Source organism: Hippocampus comes, unplaced genomic scaffold, assembly GCF_001891065.2.
Source record: "Hippocampus comes isolate QL1 unplaced genomic scaffold, H_comes_QL1_v1.1 scaffold9, whole genome shotgun sequence".
NCBI lineage: Eukaryota > Metazoa > Chordata > Actinopteri > Syngnathiformes > Syngnathidae > Hippocampus > Hippocampus comes.
Genome location: NW_017805275.1, coordinates 5,643,381 through 5,662,190, shown reverse-complemented (window position 1 = coordinate 5,662,190; position 18,810 = coordinate 5,643,381). Strand labels below are relative to the sequence as shown.

The 18,810-nt window shown below is 42.7% G+C and overlaps 1 protein-coding gene across 2 annotated transcripts; it reads left to right on the top strand.

Moving 5' to 3' along the window:
• The first annotated feature begins 1,712 nt into the window (after window positions 1–1,712).
• gabra4 (gamma-aminobutyric acid type A receptor subunit alpha4) lies at window positions 1,713–18,376 on the top strand. Of its 2 annotated transcripts, XM_019869668.1 has the most exons (9): window positions 1,713–2,321; window positions 2,429–2,547; window positions 3,235–3,302; window positions 5,708–5,928; window positions 7,769–7,851; window positions 10,162–10,305; window positions 10,752–10,904; window positions 14,166–14,422; window positions 17,688–18,376. In XM_019869668.1, exons 1-9 carry the CDS (start codon window positions 2,230–2,232, stop codon window positions 18,228–18,230), a joined length of 1,680 nt encoding a protein of 559 aa, XP_019725227.1. In that variant the 5' UTR covers window positions 1,713–2,229; the 3' UTR covers window positions 18,231–18,376. The 2 variants fall into 2 exon arrangements, with proteins under 2 accessions (XP_019725227.1, XP_019725228.1); XM_019869669.1 differs by lacking the exons at window positions 1,713–2,321; window positions 3,235–3,302 and having other exon boundaries at window positions 2,470–2,547.
• The last annotated feature ends 434 nt before the right edge of the window (window positions 18,377–18,810 follow it).

Genomic DNA, 18,810 nt, shown 5'->3' with positions numbered 1-18,810 from the left:
AAGAAGAAAAAATAACCGGAGTTGGATGAAAGCCTGCTCCCACAAAGCACATGCGTATTACTCATCCCCCTCAGTGCCGCCTTGTTCTCGTGTGTTGTGGGTGGACTGGGGTGGGAGGCCGTGCAGGGAACTGGGAAATGCGTGTTCTTTGCATGTAAGAAATCGACAAGATGCTTTCTCAATTTACCGTGACTGTGCAATTTTTTTCGGCATAAATGCTTATACAAGTGAAGCAAGAAGTCTTTTAAGACTTCAGAATTTACCTCAGTTCAAGACCACACACACACACACACACACACACACACACACACACGCACACACACACACACTCTCAGAATGAAGATCTTGTACATGTCCCAGGTGCAGAGAAATCTGTGAAGCAGCATGTGGCTTGTCCCACTTCCCCTACGTGTGTGTGTATTGCAAGAAGGCTGACCCATTTGAATCTCACGTTGCCACTCAACGATACAATTTTCAATCCGGTACAATTTGGGAGGCGAATCCGGAGCGAACAGTCACTGGGCGTTCTGACTGACTGACTGACTGCAGAAGTTATACAAACTTGTAAACAGTCCAATTTACAGAAGTCCACATAATTTAAAACATTTTTGTGATTTTCATAGACAGCACAACTGCACCTGGCACAAATGTTGGCGGTGCCGATTTTCATATTAGCACAAGGTTCGCTCCGTGTGTTTCCCAATTTGGCGGACTGGTCCCTGCCAAGCTGGGTGGGCTGGTGCAGCAGAAGGAGTGTGTTCGAGATGTGCCTGCCCGAGTGACAATATGGTGGCAGAAAGTCGGTTAAAATCTTACACCTGCTCAGACCACGTCTAACACTATTGCATGACGCATTTCCTTCATAAATATATTAAAAGTGCGACTCAAACACTCAGAATTGCATGCATTATACTATATTATACTGTATATTTTTACATTTCCTATCAAGTGACACAGCAAGGGGGAGCACAAGAATAATAGGAAGCGAAGGGTAGTCTCCAAGTGCCCATTTCATGGCACAAATGTGCTTCAGAGCTCGCCACATTTAAAGGGAATGAAAGGAGCTGCTTTGATTGGTCATGATTGAAGCCAGCTGTGACCATTCCCACAGCGCCACAGGCCTCCCTTTCGCAGATCTGCACATCTGTGAAATCACCAACACTGGGTCTAACTGACCCCTGCAAAATAGAGCTCAAAATCCATCCAGCCATCCATTTTTGGTAGAACTTGCCCTTCTATCCCAGCTGACTTTAAGTGAGAGGCAGTGTAAAGCCTGGACTGGTTGCCAGCCAGTCGTACAATATCCAATTCAGACTGTCAAATAATCGTCTGAGGAAGCAGATATTGCATGGTGGGTCATGGGAAATGGAGTCCCATTAAGTATTTCATTTTACTGTTAGTGATGAATGTTGAAATGTTCCTTGAAGTTGCCTGTACGGTTAAATAAAGCGGGGGGGGGCACTCGCAGCCTCCCACTCCCCCTTCCATTTCACTACCCTAAAAAAAAAAAAAGAAACATAGCACAGGTAGAAATAACACGCAAACTCCTCAAAGGATGGCTGGAGTGGAGATTCAAACGCAGAAGCTCACAACTGTGAGGCAGACATGCTGACCTCGACTCCACCGTGCTGCTTATTGTGTTTCTTGAACATTTTGAAATGACAGAACATACAAGAGAAGTATCTGCATTTCTCTGGCACCTTTTACATCAGGATAAAGTTTTGCAAAGAAACGCAGACGGGAGGACGCCTTCTATGCGTAACATGGAAAGCAGCAGGAGAGGTCACCGCCACATTGTCAGGAAGCTCCAAATGCTGAGCTGAGTGTTGAGAGGACGAATAAATATTCGGATCATTTTAAGTGCCACTTTCCGTTATGTTGTGAAAGTCAGGGTCGTGTAAAGCATTGTTTGACCAAAGCATGTTTGAGAGAGAGAAAACAAGGAAACAGCACAGGCAAGCTGTAAGGAAGGGAGGGTGGCACGTATAAGCGAAGTGAGTGAAGGAGAAGGCGGATTTGCAAATGTAAAGAAAAGGAGCAGCAGCTGAAATTCAGGCTGGAGGGAGGTGCGACCGGGCTTGAAGGCGCGTCCGAGGCGGCGGGGAGACCGCGGCCGGCAGAACTTGCTGCGTCCGCGCGCCGCTCCATCTGACCTCTCCTCGTTCTCCTCCCCGAAGAGGCACCTGGAAGTGAGGAGATGTGAAGAAGCTTGAAGTATGGCATGCGAAGATGATTTCTGCCAATACGAAGGAGATGGTGACGGCGATGCGCACCGTTTTTATTTTTATAACTCTCCTCTACTTTTTCTTTTTGACGACGTGGTGAGTCCCACATTTTCAGTGCCGAAGCTTCCATTTTTTTCTTCTTCGCTTTTGTCTTTTTCTTTTATTTTTTTTTAATCTCGAGATTGTTCTGTTTTCCTGTCTAGTGTTAAGAGCGCCACAGGACAGACAAGGAAGGATGAAAGGATCTATCCGGAGAATTTTACGCGGATTTTAGACCGACTTCTGGACGGGTACGATAACAGGCTGAGACCTGGATTCGGAGGTACTGTACAATTATTTTAAATTCTACCACGATATACTCTTACCAACAACGCACGCATTCCTGCCGACAGACACTGAAGTCAATAGTAACTTACTTTTAAGGAAGCATATCAATAAAATTGTATAAATGAAATAAATGACGCAGTGAACCTTTTGGAACTTTGTGACGACTTCCCTCCCACCGTGGGTTAATTCGACCTCCAAACGGGACATCACCACTCACACTATGTTAAACAGTATATCCCACTTTTATCCCATATAATCTCTCACGTTCACACCCAGTGTGGTTATATAATCGCGTTGCGGGACAAATGCTTAATGCACACTTGAAGGGCTAAAAAAGTGCAGATTTGTTTCTCAAGCATGTCTGAAACTAATGTGCGTGTATATGGTGTCATTGCATTAGGGCACATCCACACTGGAGCTCATCCCCGCTGTAAAGACTTCAATCAAGTCCACATTCATTCGCTAGAGGGGAAAAATCAAACAGGATTATGTTTTACAAGCATTTTTTTTACAGCCATTAGGCTGATGTGGCTGAGTGCACGCCTTTTGACTTCATCCTGACAAACTGGAGGCCTATGAGAAGGTTGAGGGTGTTTACAGCAAATATTAAGTGTGAATAAGACTATTGGATTGCAATTTGAGAGGCTTTTTCAGTTGAACATGTGATTTACTGTCTCATCAGGTCCCGTGACTGAGGTCAAGACAGACATTTATGTGACAAGTTTTGGTCCTGTCTCAGATGTTGAAATGGTATGCACTGCAATTATTACAACTTCAAATATTGTATTTCATTCATATTCACTGCTCAAAAAACAGGGAATCATCACAGTCAATTGCATTTCTGGGATATCACTAGTCCAGTTCAGCGGGGTGCGCGCATACCGATGTTTTACGTTTTAACCAATTTTAAAAATGTGATAGACACCACAGATGATGATATAAAATTGGCAAGTGTGTACTACGTCAGGTGCCCCCAGAATAATTAGTAGGTGCTTCAAGTACCGCCAAAAGGACTAACATTAAAATACGGTAGCATGCTAGATGTAAGTGTCATGAAATCAAAATTATTGCTAGTCAGTGGAACATTATGCACAACTTGAACATTAACACTGAACGTAAATACAGCAAAAATGTTCCAGAAATTGAAATACAGCTGAACTGTACTTGGACAGTAATTCTTTTGCGTGCCACTAGAGTGAGCCAGAATAAAAATAGAGCCACTCAATACCACACACGGAGAATCATTGCATTGTATCAATACTGGCCGCCGAGAAAAAGAAGAAATAGAAGAAACAGGCTCTTCCTTTTCTTGCCATTTTTATTGTTGTTGAGGGAACAACACAGAGCACATACAGTATTATACTCAACGCTTTGCTCTTCTATTTGTGTCTGGGAACAGCTTGAGCTTCAGTTTGATTCTCATTCCATTTTACATCACTTTCATAGAGTACATGACTTGTCTGAACAAACCTGATTCTTACACAGCTTCAACATCAACAATTGCTCGTTTTAACTGTATTCTCAAAATATTGCGGAGAGAAAATCACCCTTTCACACCGCATAGTACAGTACAATAGGTCAAGGTAACCTTTGAGAGACATCCAACAATCGTTCCTTTGTGTACTCTGATAGGAATTGAGAAGTGGTTAGGTCCAATAATGGATATGAGTGTACCCCGCTTTAGGAAACAATTGCAAAATCGATTTCATCTGCTGTTATGCAAATGCCACAGGCAACTAGCGGAAAGGAGAGGAAATCAGAGCAAGACGCTCGTGATAGCATGAGGTGGTATCTGCAGCCCACATTAGTTGCAAATGTAATGCAGCTTATCCATACGCACCATGGCCAGAAGCCTTTGTTGCATGGCCCAGTACAGTGTCAAGAGCATGGAAGACATACGACCCAACAACAGGACCATTATCTGTTCCTTTGTACAGAACAGAACAGAAGACGCATGGCCTTCTCTGTCCAACTCGTCAGAAAATCACTCAGAGCCATTCTCAGACCATTTCCGTCTCTAATGGACCTGAGGTTCCTTTTGGTGTGTGAAAATGCCTCATGTGGTTGGAGCGTGTCGGCAGTTCTTGGTTGACAAATGCATTGATGATTTTGACTGAGATTGAGAGAGAACTTCAGTTTGACTTGTCTTGAGGCAATGTACAGAAGTTGGATCTGTCTGATTGCATTTGCATATGAGTTTGAATCCACTTCGCTGTACTTTAACAAGTTGGGTTTCCTCTGATTGTTATGCTAGCCTGCAACTGGCTGACAACCAGTTCAGGGTGTATCCTGCCTACTGCCCCAAAACAGCTGGGATAGGCTCTCGCATGCCCCGCGACCTTTGTCAGGATAAGCGGATCAGAAAATGGAAGGATGGGTGCATGTTATGTTTGCTCAGGCCTCTTTGGTACATAAGTAAGACTTTAGCTAGGCTGTTGTGTCACTGTGACCTTTTCCTGGCTATGCGTCTTCCTATCTATCTGGACCCTTGCACGGTTTCCAGCTGAAACCAGTTAAGACCAACGAATCACACAAATGTCACATGGGCGAGGCAGAACCGGACAGATGAGACCATTGATAGCCCCTCTCCAGCCTGTTTGATGTATTTCCTTGCTCCAACTCACTTGAGTCAAACGGTCAGATCATCAGCATGCTTATCAATAGCCTTATATCAATCTGGTGTGTTGCAGCTAGGGAAACATCTAAAACTGTCTGGAAAGGGGCTCCCGAGGACTGGATTTGGAGACCCCTGCATTAGACATTCTTCCGCATTGGGCCAAAAAGGGCCCCACTACCATGTCTCTATCTTTCTGGCATCCATTAAATTGTTCAACTGAGAATATGCTATCTTCTGGTAGTTACTGTTAGTATAATATTGTGAGCATTAACGATAAAAGGACTGGGCAAAGTTCGGTGCCGTAACCCGGATCAGTTACATTACTTAGTTTTCATAAAAATATTGTTTAAATGACATTTTGACCTACAGCATTTTGACCATTGAGATCAGGCATGGTGGGGAGGTGTGTGTGTGTGTGTGTGGGGGGGGGGGGTTACTTTCCCTTTATTTTTGAGCAGTGTACAATCAGCCCCAGTCAACAAAGTAAATTGAAAATGTAAACAGATTTTTGCCTTGTTTGTCCGTTTTCATGTGTTAGGAGTACACAATGGACGTGTTCTTTCGACAGACGTGGGTGGACCGCAGGTTAATGTATGAGGGCCCGATTGAGATTTTGAGGCTGAACAACTTGATGGTGACCAAAGTTTGGACGCCAGACACTTTCTTCAGAAACGGCAAGAAGTCAGTGGCCCATAACATGACGGCGCCCAACAAACTGTTCCGCATTATGAAGAATGGAACCATTCTCTACACAATGAGGTCCTGTGAGATGAACTTTCATGTTTTATTTTTTGTTTTTTGTTTTTTAAATTACCATCCAGAAAGGGAGTCAATAATTCATAGCTTGTCAGAATTCAAACTGCCATTTCCTGCGAGAGTCATCTGTGATGTCTATACTTGGTGTGAATAGTCTTGAGATTTAAAACTCAAAATTCTAGGCCTCTATTTTTGTAGGCAACGAATCTTCACCGTGACACAATATCCCTATACATCCTGAAAAAAATTGGAGTGATATTTACTTGAAAAAAGTTTTTTCACTCAGAAATTCAAAGTAAATTTTACAAGGTGAGTTTTGGAGCACATTTTACTTGCATAGTATGAGATATTTTAAAAAACGTCACTCAAGTGTTAAGGATCAAACTCACAACCTTCAGATTTGTAAACAGCCACTTTACCACTTGACACATGCCATTCTTTCCGGAATGTTACAAAACTGCTGTCGTTTCCAAAATAGGACCTCAAAAACGGGTCAAAAGTACCATACGTGTGTTTTGCCTGACACCAGCAATACACAAATACGCAGTAGGAGTGATGTGGCTCAGTTGGATTGAGTGGCTCTCTTTCCAACCTCAAGGTTGTAGGTTTATTCCTCAAACCTTGAATGACTTTAATAAACTAATACTATCCATCCATCTATTATCGGAACCGCTTTATCCTCACAAGGCATGCTGGAGCCTATCCCAGCTGTTTTTGGGCAGTAGGATAGGTACACCCTGAACTGGTTGCCAGCCAATCGCAAGGCACACATGGACAAACGACCATTCGCACACATAGCTAATCACGTCTAGGGACAATTTGGAGTGTTCCACTAACCTCACATGCATGATTTTGGAATGTGGGAGGAAACCGGAGTACCCGGAGAAAACCCACGCAGGCACAGGGATAACATGCAAACTCCACACAGGAAGGCCGGGGTCGGAGTCAAGGCCACGACTTCAGCACTGTGCGGCAGAAGTGCTAACCAGTCGATCACCCTAAACTAATACTATGCAAGTTAAATTTACTCCCAAACCCTCTTTGTAAAATTTACTTAGAATTGCTGAGTGAAAAATCATTGTGGTGGCTATCACTCCAAATTGTTTTTGTGCAATTTCGCAGACTTTCTCCAACTAACCTGAGTAGGGCGGCGTAGCTGAAGGAATGTTTTGAAGATGCACCTGGCGGAGTGACACTTTGCTGGCAGAAAGTCAATCTAAACCTTACACTTGGCATACCACATCTAACTGGCGCAGGATGGACAGCTGGTCTGAAGTGACGCATTTTATTTCTAAATAGGTTAACAGGCGGCATCAAACCACTCTGTATAATTGTATTATATTTTTTAAAATCATCCCACTGGGTTTGAAAGAAGCCACTCTGATTGTCCATGATTGAATGCAGCTATGACCACTCCCACAGTGGAGCAACCCTCCCTGTCGTGGATCTACCAGATTGTGCTCATCTGCGAAATTACCTTCAGGATATACGTCAGTCACAAAACTAGAGCCCTGTATGTTTTGAACCCCGGTGCCACTATTGTGATAGAAACTACCAAAAGGTAGAGCAACATTTTTCACTGTTTATTGAAGAACATGTTCCTTCATAAATTTACATTTGTTACATATTTTTTAGCATAGTGTATTTACGATTTCAGAGTTATGCACTTTTTTCACTGGACAATAACAATATAATTTAGGATTAATGGGAATATTTTGAATCTTTGTCTTTTAGTATTTGCATAAAAATACAAATTTTATCCAAGGGACATGTGTTTGATTATGGCAGAAACTGTGTGTGTTTCTTGCCAATTTTTAACAGTCTTCTGTCTTTTGGTTAACAGATTGACAATTAGTGCAGAATGTCCCATGAAGCTTGTGGACTTCCCCATGGATGGACATGCGTGCCCCCTCAAGTTTGGAAGCTGTAAGTTTTGCTTGAGTGTGAATGTGTGGTGCACAAAAAAAACCCAAAAACAAAAACAAAAAAAAAAACCTCCCTCACATGACAGTTTCCATTTTGGCGCTGAAATGGATTCTTTGCTGAAAAGCACAAAATGTAAGTCTGCTAATACTAAAAAATGATGTGGATTTCATTGTCAGGCTGAGCAGTGAACAATGAAAGCTCAACTCAGCACCATTGTTTATGGTGGCTCTACTGGTCAGCAAAAATGCCTTGCCTCAATTAACGTAGCTACTCAAAAAGAATAGCTCATTCTTATCAGAGAGAAGCAGCCATTTAGAGATTCGATCTGCAAAAGAGAAGCAAGGAATGGAAATTACGTTTGCCTTTGCTCTTGGCCAATCTCTGTCAATTACACTGCAAGATGACATTGTAGAGGACAAATTCCCATTTTTCGGTTATTGTCATCCTTTCCCCCCCTTCTCCTCATCCTCTTGGTACACTCACCTTCAGTCAGGAAGAAACGACCCTGGATGTGATGTGGCCTGAAGCAAAGGAAAGGTCAGATTTTCTTCCCGTGCCCCAGGATAGCAAAGACCTATGTAGCTATTTTCCATATCTGGCGTGAGTGTGTGTGTGTGTGTGTGTGTGTGTGTGTGTGTGTGTGTGTGTGCCCCCGCCTCCCTTCCCTTTCTCCTCTGATTTCATTCCCTGCGCTCTCCTGTTTGCTTCTCCATCTGGACTTGTGTGCGCACTCCATGACACACAAGAGTCATTTCATTTTGGCAGCACAGTTGGTATCCTGCTGGTGCGGAGTCCCATAGGGAGTGCAAGGCAAAGACAGCTGTCATTTTGTTGTGCATTTATTGAGTGGCCGGAGCACGATGAGGGAAACATTAAGACATAGAACGGCATCTTGATATGATATAAGTCAGTCACAAAACAGGATAAATGGTATTTTCTGCAGAGATGTCAGGAGAGTGGGCAAAAGTTCTCTGCACTCAAGTAAAGATAAAAAAAAAAAGCTGGTGAAAGGTGCTGGCACTGATCCAATGCCTTAAATAAAAGTACAAAAGTATAAACTAAATTAATACAAAACAAAAAATGCTTTCTTCCCCTCATAATAATGAGATTGAAATATATATCTCTGTCTGTCGATCTATGCACACACAATGATTTTTTGGAACCGACTTCCAGATTTGAGTTTTCAAAGCACTGGAATAAATAAACAAAACTCGAAAAAATAAGTACACAATCACACTGTTTTATATTAAAGTCGAATGGAAAACCATCCATTCATCCATTTTCCGATCCGCTTTATCCTCAGAAGGGTCACGCGGCGTGCTGAAGCCTATCCCAGCTGTCTTCGGGTAGTAGGCGGGGGACATCCTGAACCGGTTGCCAGCCAATTGCAGGGCACACAGAGACGAACAACCATCCGCGCTCACACTCACACCTAGGGACAATTTCGAGTGTTCAATCAGCCTGCCATGAATGTTTTTTGGAATGTGGGAGGAAACCGGAGTACCCGGAGAAAACATAAGTATTTATAATATAATCATACTAATAATACCTAAACAAGTTTCAACATGTTTTTTTTTTAAATTAAAAAAATTGAAAATTCACAGATTTCATTCAATTAAATGTGCATGCAGTTTTGGTGTGTTTTTTTTCTTCCAATATTTGAATATTGAATATTTAAAGTATCGGTGTCCTCATTTAAAATAGCCTTTCTCATCCTTATTGGAATTATGACAACTTTATATCTTTCTATGAGACAACTTGATAAGATAAAAAAATGTATAAAAAAATGTATAATACATTTGAAAATGGTCACTGAACATAAAAAACTTGAGGTTAAACTGAGCATTTACATTAATTGATGAGACCAATTGAATTTATGTCCGGGTACCAGACAAAACAAAAAGAACTGTGACAATTTAGGACCACTTGCTTCATATAAACAAAATAGTTGACATGAAGTGCTAAATGAATTATTTCCATGAATCAAAGGAAAAATATGAGGTGGGACAAATTTCACTTCATCCAATATTTCATTTTTTCCAATGTAGATCAATATTTACCACAAATTTCTCACTTTGAGCTTGCCTTTAAAAATGTTTGACCCAGTAGCCTTCTTTCAGATGAGTTTCGAAATAAAGTCACGGTCCAAAAGTAAAGCTTAACCTTCAGATTTTCAAGCAATTCCCAAGTTTCAATGGCAAAAAAACAACAAGCAAGTCAAATCAAATCAGAACTTAAGTTAAGCAAGTCCTGAACATTTCTTCAGTCTTAGTCACTTTACATTCAGCGATGTGTCTTCACTGTGCACAGATGCCTATCCCAAAACAGAGATGATCTATACTTGGACCAAAGGGCCTGAGCACTCTGTGGAGGTCCCTCCCGAGTCGTCTAGCTTGGTTCAGTATGATCTCATCGGCCAGACGGTCTCCAGTGAAACCATCAAATCCATCACAGGTGAGGCTCGGGCAGACTTTCACGGTTTTCACGTTGTCTAACTGCTGCCATCGTGTGTTGCATGGCTTGTGCTCATCTGTTCTCTTTTCTCTGGCGCAAGGGAGATTCAGCTGTCTTCATGTGTCATATTAAAATTTTCGGAGCCTTTCAACACGCTTCAATGCTAAGTGCACAATTTAAACAAACATTTCAGCAGTATCAAGACGACGTGGTTGGCCTCAAAACGTGTGTGTGTGTGTGTGTGTGTGTGTGTGTGTGTGTGTGTGCGTGTGTGTGTGTGTGTGTGTGTGTGTGTGTGTGTGTGGTTATGTGTTTGTTTTTAAGGATATTTAGGATGACTTAAAAAAAAACATCATCTGCCCAAGCTTTCATGAGTGACATCAACCTGGAATGCGACTCGTCAGAATGTTTTGTTTGTAACGCTAATTCCTGTGTTGCATCTGCAGGTGAATATGTGGTGATGACGATCTTCTTCCACTTGAAACGGAAAATGGGCTACTTCATGATTCAGACATATATCCCTTGCATAATGACAGTCATCCTGTCCCAAGTGTCCTTCTGGATAAATAAAGAGTCGGTGCCGGCGCGCACAGTTTTCGGTACGTGGACCTCACTCATTGTGTTCAACCTTTTGGGTGGCTGTCAATTTGCTTGGAGTGCCTCTTCTCTCTGTGTAATTACGGCGAAGATCAAGAGCTTCGCTCTTGATACGCAGTGTTCTTTGAAAGCTAAGATTAGACATGAACAAAAGTCATTTTGCTGCACCTTTTAAGTACGGTGGAGCCAACTCAAATGACGGTGATTGAAGATGTGTACTTCAAACAACAAATTGCGAAACCATTCCAACAACTTTCCTCTCTTGCTTTACACAACATACAGAAGGAAAAAAAAAACCCCAAATATTTGTCTTTGAGTTAAATTCTATATTTAAATTTCTGTGCCCTTGATCTGAGAGTACATTTAAGAATCATTTGACCGAAGAGCATTTCAACTGAAAGGAGTATATACAAATAAATTACAAAGGCTACAGAATTTTGGTTACAAGAGGGGGTGGGGGGGCAGCTTTTCTCAGCCGACGTAAACACGGCACTTTTCTTCAAAGCACCCAAGAGGCCGATTAAATGATGTCAATAATAATGTTAAGAATAGTAATCTTTCTCTACCATGTGTCACGATCTGTATTTCTGTTGACTTTGTTTGGATTCGATTTAGTTTGATTTCCTCTTTTGTCATACGCCCCCTGTGTCCCCTTTCTCCTTGATTTGTTTTGCGTATAAGGTTTTGTTTCCACCTGGTTTCATCAGCTCTGTCCTTTGTGTCAACCAATCAGCTCCCTCCAGCTATGCATGTCTCATCATTTTGCCTGTACTTAATAGAGTAGTTTTGTTGAGTCTTTGTGGGTTTGTTATTGCTGTCATGCATACCGTAACAGTCTAGTCGTGTCATGTTATGTTTCTTTTTGTTTTGAGGTTATTCCCTGTTGTTCCTTGATTTTTTTTTCTGTCAGGGAGTGTGGGCTTTTGTGGCGATGGTGGCCAAAGGTTGAGAACCTCAACGCAGGGAAGCAGAGAGGCAACTAGTGCACTCGTCTAAAAAAAGCATTTATTTCAATAAATAAATAAAGACAAACAAAGGAAGTGAACAAACACGTGAGCATTGAAGTCCTCATAAGGGAGTCCCCAGGGCGAGCGCTCTCCAGCACAACCTATAAGGACTCCAAAAAGAGTGGGGGTACTCTGAGCTGCTGTTTGGTGCATAGGCACAAACAACAGTCGGGATCTGTCCCCCCACCCGAAGGCGGAGGGAGGCGACCCTCTCATGCACCGGTGTGAACCCAAATGTACAATGAGTATGCCCACACCTGCTCTGCGCCTCTCACCCTGGGCAACTCCAGAGTGGAAACGAGTCCAACCCGTCTCGAGAGAACTGGTACCGGAGCCCAGGCTGTGTGTGGAGGCAAGCCCGACTATGTCCAGTTGGAACTTCTCTGCCTCGCACACCAGCTCGGGCTCCTTCCCTGCAAGAGAGGTGACATTCCATGTCCATGGATCGGACCGCCAAGGTGGTGAGCCCATGGGAAGGAGGACCCACGCTGCCTCTTTGGGCTGAGCCCGGCCGGGCCCCTTGGGTGTAGGCCCGGCCACCAGGCGCTTGCCAGCAAGCCCCACTCCAGGCCTGGCTCCAGAGGGGGGCCCCGTCCGGGCAATGAAAACGGCATCCAATTTTTTCATCCATTTGTCTGTGAGCTGTGCTTTTTCTGGTCCCTCACCTTGGATCTGTTTGCCATGGGTGACCCTGCCAGGGACATAAATCTGCAGACAAATTAGCTCCTGGGATCATTGGAACACACAAACCCCTCCACTACGGTTAAGGTGACGGCTCACGGAGGCGTCAGCCTCACCTGCGATACTAAATAGAAAAAAAATATATATATCACCATTATAAAAGCTTTGTTAATGTTATGGTCAATGGTCAAACCCTTTTAAGTAACATTTGAACTTGATTGTATACCCACTGTTATTAATGAAATGCAGACCCCGCCCATAAAACAGAATCTCTTATGAAGGACATTCTCCTAAAAGCTTTATGACTTGTCAGATATGCATTTTTTTGTTTAATGGAAAGGCAAGGCCTAGCAAATAATTTTGCTAATAAGTCCACAAGCTACATTTCATCGAGCATTCTCACTTGGTTGCCTATGATTGACACGCAATTATATAGCGGTCACCTCCGGTTGTAAGGAGGTGCATTTATGTTGAGGACTCTGGCACACAGAATGTTCTGCCAATGTAAAGGGGATTTTCTCTAAATTTAATTATTGCTATTGGTTAATGACACAGAGGACAAACGGTACACTGTTAGCAAAGAGAGAGAGAGAGAGAGAGAGAGAGAGAGAGAGCATCTTTCTATTTTTGTAGCAGCCACCCATGACCTTGTATACACGCTCGCATACGCATTCATCTCATCTAATTTTTCATGGCACCGTGACAGCGACAATGTGACATTCCATCACAGTCATGACATTGCGTCCTTTAGCGATGTCGTGCACACCTTTTTAATTGAGTTCATCTGTGCTTTGTTACATTATATATCACAGAGTGAGTTTGGGCAATAATTAATTGTCCTCTAAATCAGTGATTCGCAAGTGTTGTCCATGGTTCAACCGTCCACCCTGACCAAGATTTGCAAGCCGATCCCTGTGTCTGAAGCCAGTGGTGTTACCCACTGAGCCATCACTGTTTTCTATAACAGCAGTACATAAAATTTACATGAATTTTAGTACAAAACCACCAAAAATTGCGACCAGTTTCATCGCTTCATCCCGCCAAAATCCAATCTTGAAGCCAGTCTGCTGGGTCAAAATATTTAACCCAACTATGGGTAAAAGTAACTCAATCTGCTCCAAGTCCGCAGCTGCCCAGTAAGTGGCTTAGGAAAGCAACCATTTTTTTGTGATGATTTAAACAATGCATTTCGTCAATCATGTCTGACTGTAGCACAATATAATGCTCCACATATATGATTACCATAACACAAATAGAATATTTTTAATAGCTTGTCATGTTACATGCCTGTGATTGACCAGTGATCCTTCTGAGGATAAGCGGCATAGAAAATGTGATGGATTACTCAAGTATTCGTCGAAACACTGCGTTGGACTTGAAACCCTCCTTATAAATGTGTGTTTGATGTCTTTTCTATTTTAGACATACCTGTAAATTATAGAGCTGTTGTGCTTGTGTCAGTTCGGTTAGCTGAGTTCACTTCCTTTAATCCCAAAGCGAACTGAATTTAATATCTGACATCACATGACTTCTGTCATTTACTTGCTTACAAACGCTCTTTTTGAACCCCTGAAGGTATCACCACCGTGCTGACAATGACGACTCTCAGCATCAGCGCTCGCCACTCCCTCCCCAAGGTGTCATACGCCACGGCGATGGATTGGTTTATTGCGGTCTGCTTCGCCTTCGTCTTCTCCGCCCTCATTGAGTTTGCCGCCGTCAACTACTTCACCAATGCGCAGCTGGAACGGGCCAAAAAGAAGCCGGCCAAATGCCCCCCTGGACCTCAAAGCACACCAGTCAAGGTCAAGGAGACGGAGGAAGTACTGCAGGTAAATATTGTGTCCCTCAAAGATAAGTGTGGCAGATACTGTAATCTCACAGCACTTTGCTTGGAGGAGCACTTACACAGCACATCTCTCACTAAATGCGCTTACTGGACCTCTGAATGACTCAAAATGGCCACGAAAGAGATAAGGAAGGATAAAATTTTTTATCCAACAAATGAATCTTGACCCTAAAACACAGTCATGGGTGTACTGCACCTCTTTCCTGCAAGTCAGCTGGAATCCAGCACACCCACCGTAGAAAATTGATGTATGGATGGATGGATGGATAGATGGATGTTGAGACCCAGGGGGTACATTGACTTCATAGACTTTAATTCAAATTATATTTGTAAATGGGCAAACAATGGTTCTCGTTCTTCAGTTATGCCTCTCACAGTTACGCAGCCCGACTACTTGCAGATACGCCGGCCTGCGCTCATTAACATCTGAACTGTCTCTGCGCAAGCCTTGTGCCGCAAAAATGTTTTGCCGGTTACAAAAATAGAGCCCTCCGTGTTCACATGCATGTACTATTAACACGGTGGTGCTGAACAACCTGTGAGAATGGTTTGCCATCCTGCCCATTATTACATTCCATACATTACCATTATTACATAACGTATAAGCATACATCCTTTTTCAGACAGAGACACAAATGTCCAATATAAAGTCATTGGTATGAAATGGTGGTGAATCTCTCTTTAAAAACATTTTTTTTTCATTTTAACACTTTTAGTAGAATATATTAGTGAAGATAATTACTGTAATCATATTAATATCAGCCCCTTAGATTCCGCCATACCATCCATTCATTATTCAAAGTAAAAGAATATGTATGTGAAGATGAGGGGTGGTGGGAGGTGGGGGCTGAATAACGGCTTCTTAACTTTAAAGACACCACATAAAGGCATCGTATTTCTTGCTGCTATTTCTGAAACACTGTCAGAAATGAGCATTAACAAAGAGGACGACTGAATTCTTACCTATAAGCTATTAACAGCTTTGTTTACATGGAATGTGACTGGAGAGATGCACTTGGTTCGGTCATATTTAAGTGTTCTTGGAAAGATTTCGAATTCCATTCTATTCAATGATCAGTGCTCGGTAATGCATATGCCATTTTGTTTCCACTGACTTCTTTACATTGCCCTTTCCAGTTCAAATTCCACTATGGTGTAATCACGCCTGAATGCAGTCGGGTGACAGCAGCACTTCAGTGGATTAAGTAGGTTGCCACGGCAACACAGCCTGGTTGCATCTGTATAGGTTTTGGAGATGCTCTGCTGCTGGCGGGTGGAAATGCTGTTTTACTCAAAAGCAGGTCTTGTCGACCCTCAAAAAGATTTGACGCAACGGTCATTGTGTGATGGGTGCACTTTGATAGCATTTCACACCTTTCACGATGACAAGCAAACAACGCCGATATCCTCATTGGACAAGATACAATTGAATATTTTCAGTTTCAGAGGTTGGGTGGGGGTGGATTATTTCTGCAAATGCTTTAGTGCCAGGCAGCTTCACACTCTTGCCTGCTAGAAAACATCAACTCCCAAAGGATAAGCTTCTTTGACTCGATACTACATTACCGCTGCGATGCAGTACTACCTACTTTGTCTTAAGCTTGTGTGAAATGAGTGAAATCCTTGATACGCAACATCTGCATTGCCTACTCTGACGCCTGCTTCATGATGAAGGCCATCTGTGTGAGGGTCTCTGCAATCAGATCAATACGACAAGGTTTACATTGCACCAACAAACTTTGCAGTACGGGAGAGGAAATGCAAGGGATTTTTATGGTTTAAAAAAAAAAAAGATATATAAACGTGGACACATTTCTATATATGTGCAACATATCAACATTAAGTTGCTTGGGGATGGTCTTGTAGCTTTTACTCTTGACTTGCTTATCTATAATTTTCTGTCCAATTTCTTCTTTGACGATGCGGTCCTTCGCTTCCACTGGTCCATTTGTAGTGTGGTCCACACCATGTCACCAAACAGCATAGTGACTAGTTGTCACGCTTTAAATAGAATTTGAAGACACTTGTGTTGCTAATCGGAGGACATGTCTCTGTGGTCAAAATTATTTTCAATGTTTTCTAAGTGTACCATCAATTTTGTCCAGGTTTGTTTTTCAATAACTATGTTAAACCACAATTAAAAAGCAATGCTTGTCGGGTTCAAAGAGAACTGAATAATGTTTTAGGATCCCAGAATTGTAGACGCGCACACACACAAAACGCATTGACAAAGTGGAAACAGAAATCGCTGGTCAAATATGACCATGGAAAGAAAAACGATACTTTAACCAAAAGCGCTTGCAAAAGGCAAGGAAGAAATTAACCTGAGAAGTAATGCCAATAATGTAATTCACTCGAAAAGAGATCAAATAACTAAAGTAAGTCTATACTTACAAAAAAAAAAAAACACAGAACCCAGAGAACCAGAACTAATACGACGAGAGCGAGAGGTCTAGAAAAATGATCACTTGAGGAGGAGGAGGAGCAGCAGCAACAAAGTCAATAATAATCCGACAAACTACTGAAAGTTTGTTGGCCCTTAAATATATGACTCCATGATGACAACATTGGCAGCAGGTGTGCACACTGGAGCTCTGCCACCTGCTGGGGACACAAGAAGAGGAACATGACAATGTCTGATTTTCATTGTCATATTCAAATTATGTCTGCGACCACTGAGTGTTTTCCTTTCATTAATGGAGCGCTACAGTACCAGCAATTTTGCCCACTTGTGAAGGAAACATTACTTGAAATTCGAGGGTTTTGTTTTTTGCTTCAAATATCTCAAACACTCCAAATGCTTCAGTGCTCTTTGCTATTCTCTAACAAGGAGCCTAGTACCAAATACAACAAGAGGTGTTCCATCCATTCATCCATTTTCTGATCCGCTTTATCCTCACAAGGGTCGCGGGGGGTGCTAGAGCCTGTCCCAGCTGTCTTCGGGCAGTAGGCGGGGGACACCCTGAACCGGTTGCCAGCCAATCGCAGGGCACACAGAGACAAACAACCATCCGCGCTTACACTCACACCTAGGGACAGTTTAGAGTGCTACAAGAGGTGTCTTATACATGAATTGACTTAAACGTTTCTTGGGCCAATGAGAGTTGATATTTAAAGAGTTGTCTTCATGAAGCTGTTCACATTTTGACATTACGAGACCAAGATGACATCCAAAAATTGATCAAGAGTACTGAAAGTTTTCTGAAAGTGTCACAGAGTCATCAGCACGTTGTTGTTTGCGTTCACAGCAAAACCCAGACACTAATGGTAACCTGAGGAAGCGGATGAATTACATTTCCCACCAAGACTCGCGCAACCAACAGCGAGCCCAATCCACGAGCAACATTTCGGCAATCGGAAGAGCCCGACCGCCCAGACCTTTAAACAGCCGCGTCAACGGAAGCTCGTCCACCCTCTCTTGCTCCAACCCCAAATCCGAGAGCGTGCTCAGCGTGGCTTCATCATCGGAAGAAAAACAGCTTGTGAAAAACACGCCTCAGGCTGCCGCTTCCACGCCAGACGTGACGGCGGGGACGCCGTGCAAGCAAAACACCAGCTCCGCTTCCTTGCAGCATCTGCTGGGGCCCAAACTGGAGCGCCTCCAGATGATGGGGAACAAAGTAGAGCTGAAACAGACACCGTGCTCCCAGCCCACTACTGCTGGGATGGGCGGAACCAGCAAAATTGACAAGTATGCACGGATCCTCTTTCCAGTGTCCTTTGGGGCATTTAACATGGTATACTGGGTGGTTTACTTATCCAAGGACACCTTGGTAGCAAAAGCAGGCTAGAGTCTGGCAACAAGCATGAAGCACCATTTTGTTTCACAGATGGGACGTGAAGAAGGAATATCAGAAACATGAGGAATATGCTGCCAAAAACATAATAACGTTCATATCCGCAGAGAACAAATGTTTTTTTTTTTTTTTTATAAACAGCATGGGAACAAATCACTCAAGTTACAAACTTTGTAGAAAATGTTCGACTCACTGTAAGGATGAAAACTAGCACATTGGATGATGCTTTTCTCCTCTTTTAATGTTGCTCAATGTATATCTAAAGGTCTTTACCGGCTACCACTGCAGTCCAGATAATGCATGAGATTTACTATTTTTCTATCCTGCATCTGGCAATTTGTGTGGACATGTGCACCGCCATTCTAAAACTGTACATGTTATGCAAATTGATTTATTCATGCTAACTGATTTGACTCTATTATACAGTGTGCTGACATTTGGATATTAAGACCTTGTTAATGACATGAGAGCAAACCTTTATAATGTAAGAAAGAGTTCAGGGGCTCTGTTTTCATGACCTGTGTAGATTCTACACTGAGCGTGGCATGCGGGTTACACGTGCTGTTGCAAAATT

Excerpts from the sequence above, each read along its gene's own strand:
- gabra4 (XM_019869668.1), top strand. The coding sequence starts at position 2,230 with ATGATTTCTGCCAATACGAAGGAGATGGTGACGGCGATGCGCACCGTT. Across the intron at positions 3,303-5,707 it reads CTGTCTCAGATGTTGAAATG|GAGTACACAATGGACGTGTT; the intron begins GTATGCACTGCA and ends TTCATGTGTTAG. Across the intron at positions 14,423-17,687 it reads AGACGGAGGAAGTACTGCAG|CAAAACCCAGACACTAATGG; the intron begins GTAAATATTGTG and ends TTGCGTTCACAG.